The sequence below is a fragment of the Poromitra crassiceps genome, assembly GCF_964638095.1.
Source record: "Poromitra crassiceps genome assembly, chromosome: 4".
Classification (NCBI taxonomy): Eukaryota; Metazoa; Chordata; class Actinopteri; order Beryciformes; family Melamphaidae; genus Poromitra; species Poromitra crassiceps.
In genome coordinates this window covers 56,265,926-56,273,780 of record NC_139626.1, presented here as the reverse complement: position 1 = coordinate 56,273,780, position 7,855 = coordinate 56,265,926, and the positions used below count along the sequence as shown (strand labels likewise).

Below are 7,855 nucleotides of genomic sequence, written 5' to 3'. Positions count from 1 at the left end.
TTAGCTTCTAAACAACTACGGTGGCTCGTAGTGGACAAATATCATGACTTTGCCTAACGTTATAGCCCCCAGATGTCCGTCAATTATTGTGCCTATTGATGAGCGATTTAAACAGAGCGATTCCAAAGGGTTCAGTCGAGCGACAGAGACAAAAATAAATATCTCGGTGTGATACAGCTTTACACACAAGATCCGTCTTAAAGTGTTTTTGTCCTTACCTGCTAAAACATTGTAATTTTTATTCACATTTTAACAACCTTGACCACATAATGCTCCTTCACACTAGGTGAGCTGTGAAAACCATAGTTAACTGTTAATAAGTGCATAATAAATTAATTTATTAACCTTAAAGCAGCTACGAGCAAGATTTTCGATTGTTATTAAACAGTCTAAATTTAATATCGATGCCTCACATCTTACCTCTAATATTAGACGAGACCAACGCAGAGTAGTCTCGCTTGAAAGCAGAGTGAATCGGCGAGTGTTGTCTTGATGATTAGTCTGTCTGCGGGCCGGTGTCATCAGGAAGTGAAATGAAACGGTTTGCGGCAGCCACTTCGGCTGTTTTTGGCCAGCGCTAGCGGGCCCGATATCTGGCTTTGTCCAGTCCAACTTGTGTGTCGATTTGAGTGCCGATCGCTTTATCGCGCTAGCCATATGCTACGTCCTGACCTAGCCTACCTAGCCTTGTTAAATCATTGTTCGGCATCTGAAAGCTGTAGTTGTTGTGACAGGACTCACCGTGTTTACTCCCAGAAGTAACGCAGATACCATATAGTCTCATTCTTCAGCTGAGGACCGAACAGAGGGTTAGCCTGGGCCAAGATCGCTATCAACCAGCTGAGAGAGAGAGAGAGAGAGGGAGAGAGAGAGAGGGAGAGAGGGAGAGAGAGAGAGGGATGGAGAGAGAGAGAGAGGGAGGGAGGGGGAGAGAGAGACAGAGTGCGTGTAATATTTTAGGGCTGCAACTAATGATTATTCTCATTATCGATTAATCTGTTGATTATTTTCTCGACTAATCGATTAGTCGTTTGGTCTATAAAATATCACTAAATGATATTTAGTGATAAAGCCCAAGGTAACATCGTCAAATGTCTTCTCTTGTTCTGAGCAACAGCCCACAACCCAAAGAGAATCAGTTTACTGTCACAGAAGACTAAAGACACCAGAAAATATTCACATCTAAGAAGCTGGAACGAGAGAATTTCAGTATTTCTTAGTTCTGAGAAATTAGTCTAAAGTAAACGATTAATCGATTAAAAAAAGTGTTTGGCGATACATTTTTTGTCGATGGACTAATAATCAATTAGTCCAATTAATCAATTACGACTAATCATCACAGCTGTATAATCGTTAATCTGTCATATGGATACAGCTGCTTCTATTTCAATGATTTGAAATCACTTGTGTTGATATCGCTGTCAGGGATTCTGGACAACACCAAACTTCATTTCAGTGGGTAAATATAAATGTTGTATACTTTTCCCGGAACTGTGCGTGCGTGCGTGCGTGCGTGTGTGTTGTACGTGTGTGTGTCTGTTGGTGTGAGTCTGTGTGCGTGTGCGTGTAGAGAGTGTGTACTCACAACAGGTAGCAGCAGATGGCGGTGAGGATCAGACTGGTGATGATCACCCTGTGACACAGAGAGCAGGGTATTTTAAACGCTGTTTTCAAAGCGATCCCTTGACCTCTCACCTCAAGATATCTGAATGAGAATGCATTCAGGCGGCGTCTCGTCATAGACGCGTGGTCAATGGGTCAGCATGGGGGAAATCCTCCCGTTCTTCCCAGCCAGCATAGTTAGCATTTAGCTGCTAGCCCAGCCCAGGCAGACAGGATCGGGGATTCAACCACCACAGTAAACGCACATCTGAACAGACGTTTATGTACCTGCTGTAGTGTAGAGCCGCAGCACCGTCCTTTGGTGAGTCAGCCCATTGAGATATATGGGGTTTTTCCCCCAAACGTCTAGTCTCGCACGGCAGCTGTAGCAACATTTTGTGGGCGTCCCCACACAGACCGACTGTATCTATTGGTTCTATGAGTACCCACATGTCTCCTCTTTACAGGTAAGGTAACGTTAGCATTGTTTGATAAGGTAGCACAAGCATTTTTCTCATTACTGACAGAGTCTCCATGGACTTGAAGCATTACTGATACCCCAGAAAATCATCTTCTTCACAGCCTAATGTTGGCAGTTATGCATGCACACACACACACACACACACACACACACACACACACACACACACACACACACACACACACACACACACACACACACACACACACACACACAGGAGTGTGTGTAGCCTGACTGTACTGAGTCAGCATCACTGTTGTTTTAACCTGTATGACTCACACTTTTTTTAAATTCAAATACAACAACAACAATAACAGACAGAAGTGGCTAGTGGTTCTAGCTAGGGATGTTCATTTTGAATAATCGAAATTCGGGAAAATAAACGATCAATTATCGATTATCGATAGCGTAATATTAATAATAATAATAATAATAATTAATTAAAAAAATTAACTCTGGTCTGGTAATAACGTTGCGCGTTCTCGGCCAGGTATAATGGCGATGCCGCTGTGTAGTAAGAATATCAGACACTAGCGCTGTGGCCAGGTAAACAAACATGTTACATGTCAGGTTACATGATGCAATCGGCATCTTCCAGCTTAGCTGACAGCACAAGAGTCAAAACGTCATGAGCGCGCCTGCAGTAACGTTGACAACCACAGTCACACAGCCGCCCTTAGCAGTCACAGTCACTAGCTAGCTAGGCTACTGTACTCACATTTTGAAAGTAGGACTCAGGCAGCTCACCGGCCGCGGCTTCCAGGCTTATAAACTCGCAACAAAAACCTCATCTGTCCTGATGGTCGAGTTCCATCCAGCTGCTCTCAGTGCCCGACGCGTGGATATTATTATTTGCCGAGATGTGTGTGAATTGATTCAGGTGGGCGTTAGCAGCTAAAGGCTAGCTGAGTCCATGCTGACTGCTGCTACTTCATAGTTCATAACGTTATAAACAAATAAAACGACTTGAATTCACTTAAACACGTGTACCGTTACTCACACTTTGTTGAAAATTAGGAGAGAAGTGTACGAAGTGTCATAGTTATAACAGCCTCGCTGAGGTCCGCAGACCGCTGGGTGCGTTTGTTTGTGTCCGCGGCGCATGCCGTTGTGAATTACCCATGTTTAAAACAGTTTTGTTGGCACAAAGGCCCCCGCCCAGCCAGAAAACTAGAGACTATATGAAGCTCCACCTCACGTTAGTCGGCTGTGCAATGGAGTGGGGCGAGGAGGAACGAATTCCACCCAAACCTAGTCCGCAAAAAAAAAACAGAAAAACAAAAACAATAATCTAAAAAAATTCCACGTCAATCGAATTCATTCCTCAACGATCAATTATCGATTATCGATTATTGATGAACATCCCTAGTTCTAGTGAGCTGCTGCTTGTTTTACAGCTCAGTGGTTCTTAGTGGTTTTAGCGAGCTGCTGCTTGTTTTACAGCTCAGTGGTTCTTAGTGGTTCTAGCGAGCTGCTGCTTGTTTTACAGCTCAGTGGTTCTCAACGTGTGGTCCAGGGACCACCAGGGGCCCTTGAGGACCCCCTCAGCAAATTTGATAAATTGATGAATTTACCCATTATTCAATTTTGAAGAATAACAGTTTGTTTTTGTTTTTTTATTTTAAAAAAATCTGATTTTTTATCCCATTTTTATCCCCCATTAGTGCTAATTTAATTTATTTATCCTGGTTGCTACTCCACCCTCTGCCGATCTGGGGAGAGACGAAACTGGCTCCATGCTTCCTCCGAGACATGGGCAGTTAGCCAGCCGCTTCTTTTCACCTGACAGGGGAAGCTTCACTGGTAGGACATAGCACGTGGGAGGTTCACGCTATTCCAACCAGTTCCCCTCCCTCCGAACAGGCGCCCTTAACGACCAGAGGAGGAACCACATTAGCAACCAGGATATTGCATGTTTTGGTGAAGGGGGTTCCTATATGAAGGAAGAAGAATAACATAGTTAATGTTAGATAATGTAATAGTTTCTGAGTTCAGAGACAAAATCATATAAAAAAAACATAATAATAATACATTTAATTTATAGAGTGCTTTTCTAAAAACTCAAAGATGCTTTACAGTGCGCAATATTTTTTTTCCCATGATGGGGAAGGCTAGGCAAAGACATGACCCGCCCCTCTCTGCCTCTGATTGGCTGACTGTACTCGGCCGCTCTCGCCTTCTTTCCAGGCAAGCCAGAAGTATCAAACGAGCCTAAATATACTTTCATTCGTGATGCAGCGGGGGGAAAAGTAGGCTACTTCCAAGCATGATTCCTATAAATATTAGTGTTTGCTGGACAGACAGCTAACATTCATACATGACTGCAGTTAGTTGTTGCTAAGGCTAGGGTCATCTAAGCATTTGTTCATAACGTGAGCAGCAGGTGCAAAACAATCATTAAATCAACAAGCATGAGATACTTATATTGAACATTACAATTGCAAACCATATAACTGAGTTATTTAGGCCTAATAGCCTATTACACAGACGTGTATTTTTTTCTTGTCATTCTAAATTTCATCACATTGTTGCTCTGATTAATATTTCAATTCAAATACATGTCACTCTTGTGTTAGAATGAGTTGAATTAAAGTTCACTGTAAATGGGCATTGACACTGTTTTTATACCACCCTTGAATAATTCTCATGAATCTTTTATCTTTTCCTTTTTTATTTGTCTGTAGGCTACATACGTGCACTGCCAAGAGTAGCGGCAGCATTATAAACCAGAGACCAGACTATATCAAAAACATAAACACACAGTGGCGTCTTTCATGCATGCTAGCAAGCCAAACTGCTGTCTGTCTGACCCACTGAGTCTGACCACAGACAGACTGTAGAAAGAGAGGCAGGATAGCCAAGCGAATGTGATTGGATGACCGTTTGACGCTAGGCCAATCACAGGCAAGAGAGGGTGCCTCCAGCCTTCGCCATCATCCGGAAAAAAATTACGCTTACAGTGCAGGGGTTAAAAAAAAGAGTCAAATAGGGATCCATTAGCTCTCTTAGAGCTCAGTCCATACATTCAATGTATGGACTGAATTAGGGTGAGATTTGATCAAATCTGAGAATATGTATTCCAACATGACTACATTGTAGGTAGAGAGACAACAGAGCAACTATGATCAAAATCATCATTCTAAAAATGCATAAATCTGCTGGAAACCCTCTGGAATTCCTTCAAGGACCCCTGGTGATCCAGATGGATGGAGGGAGGGAGGCAGGCAGGATGACGCACCCGGCCTCCATCATCCAAACCCCCCATGATGCAGGAACACACTGGTAACATTTGAAAAGATGTAGGCTAATGCAGCAGTACGACACATTATTACATGTATTTTTTTTAACAGTGTAACGTTAGCCTACCAGTAAATGCAGTAGGCTACAAGCGGATAACATGGAAGGAGACACTAAATTGTTACCACCACCACCATTATCATCACCACAGTGCAGCCCTGTCACTGTCAGTGATAACGGGCACCTAAACGTTAGCTTAGCCCCGGTTAGCTTACCCCCGGTTCGGTCCTTTAGGCACCAAGAACGGGGCCACGACGCCCACCAGTGCCCACAGCGTGGTGAAGCAGATCATGGGCAGCGCCAGAGAGTGGGACACCATGGCTCACACAGACGCAGACGGATAGAGAAGTGAAGATGCTACGGGTCTCCTTGGAAAATAAGAACAAGCGCATCTAATGGCTCCTCCTGGATGCTGCAGCTCTCTGGTCCCGCCCACAAAGCGGAGACGGCACTTGATTGGTCTGAGCCGCTGCGATTGGTGTTGCTGATTGGCTGAACCCGGGTGCCTGTCAGTATTACAGTGCGCTTTGAGGGGTTTTTTTCTTCTCCTCTCAAGGTATCCCAAAACATTCACAGTTTTAATAATTTTCTCATTTATTTTATCTCTAATTTTGTACTTGTTTTATTATTATTCATTTATATATTTAGTTATTAGCCTATTTATTAATGTATTACTAATTTATATTTTGTTATCATTTATTATGTTGTTGTTTATCTAGGCTACTATGTATTATTTAAAAAAATCACAATATTACTTAAATTATTATTTCTGAATGTATATTGTTAATTGTTTTGACAAGGAGAATTGGCTAAGAAGATGAAAACCATCATTATTATTATTATTATTATTTTTATTTTATTATTATTATTATTATTATTATTATTATTATTATTATTATTATTATTATTATTATTATTATTATAATTATTATTATTATTATTATTATTATTATTATTGATCCTGACTTGAGGACCCTGTGCACAGCAAGGGTCTCACATATTCAGGGGAGTTTCGCTGAGAGCAATGCTTAAACTTCAACGCTTCAGGCATATAGGCAGATTACATGATGGGCCCCTGGGCCTGGACACATGAAGGGCCCCCCTCACAGTGCACAAACACAGAATTAAGGCCAGAATAAGAACTAAGACAGGGGTTCCTAAACTTTTCCATCCAAGTACCACTACGTACCAAACCAAATTTCCCAGGGACCACTTCCACTGCGTATACCAGTGGAAGTGATTTAACCATGCAATAGCAGCAGAAAGGCTAAATGACAATATACGGCTACTAGCTGGTTCAATACAGACACACACACACACACACACACACACACACACACACACACACACACACACACACACACACACACACAGACACCTGCCAACATTAGGCTGTGAAAAAGAGGATCCCTTTGAAAATGTTTTTTTCCCTCGCCAACATTTTGTCTAACTTTGGAGTGTTATTTAGCTACTTTCCTGACAAATTAGCATGACATGCTTGGTACAAATTGATTCCTTAAGCCTTCTAGTTTCATATGATACCAGAAACTTCCCTCTGGCTTGAAAACTGAGGCTGCTGCAGTCTCTGAAAGTAAATGTTAAAAATTGGGATATTTCTCAAATATTCAAGTTCAAGTTCAAGTAGTTTATTGTCATATGTATAATACAATGTATAATACAATGAAATTCTTTATGCTCTGAGCACCCTCAGCCTTACATACACAAGGACATGGTCACAAAGACCGACAGAAAAAGGTTGTAGACCTACATAACTATGTAGGCTACACGTGATACAGACCTGTCTGTTCAAATATCGCGATATTTCTGAAACCATGTATGAAAGTTATGAATAGGCTAATAAAATATGTCCTAGGAACTTGAGGAATTCCAATGATAATATTGATGTATTTTTCATTGGTGTCAGGTTATTAATAAAATGATGGTGATGAGGATGGGAATTTTTGCCTAGGGCCCGTACAGACTCTAGAATCGCCACTGGCGTTAGGCTCAGTTAAAGAGCATTAGCTAACGTCATGATTGATACTATGGATATCAATTTTAGGTATTGTTTCTCGGCCCAGAAAATGACCCGTGCTTCTGTCTGGCTGTGGGCGTACCTTATATGGGTGTACCTTGAAATGTGGATGTACCCTGAAATGGCCATGTGACTTCCATTTTTCAATTTTGTATTGCCCCCCCCCCATTTTTTTATCCCATTTTTATTAGTGCTAATTTAATGTATTTATCCTGGTTGCTACTCCACCCTCTGGGGAGAGCCGAAACTGCCTCTGTGCTTCCTCCGAGACATGGGCAGTTAGCCAGCCGCTTCTTTTCACCTGACAGAGGAAGCTTCACTGGTAGGACATAGCACGTGGGAGGTTCACGCTATTCCAACCAGTTCCCCTCCCTCTGAACAGGCGCCCTTAACGACCAGAGGAGGAACCACATTAGCAACCAGGATATTGCATGTTTTGG

General features: G+C 42.1%; 1 protein-coding gene across 1 annotated transcript; it reads right to left on the bottom strand.

The window, feature by feature from the left end:
- Positions 1–746: 746 nt before the first annotated feature.
- LOC310774840 (V-type proton ATPase subunit e 2-like) lies at positions 747–5,699 on the bottom strand (the record flags this gene model as incomplete). Its single annotated transcript, XM_083634982.1, has 3 exons — positions 747–840; positions 1,586–1,633; positions 5,596–5,699. 3 exons carry the CDS (start codon positions 5,697–5,699, stop codon positions 747–749), a joined length of 246 nt encoding a protein of 81 aa, XP_083491108.1.
- Between the last annotated feature and the right edge of the window lie 2,156 nt (positions 5,700–7,855).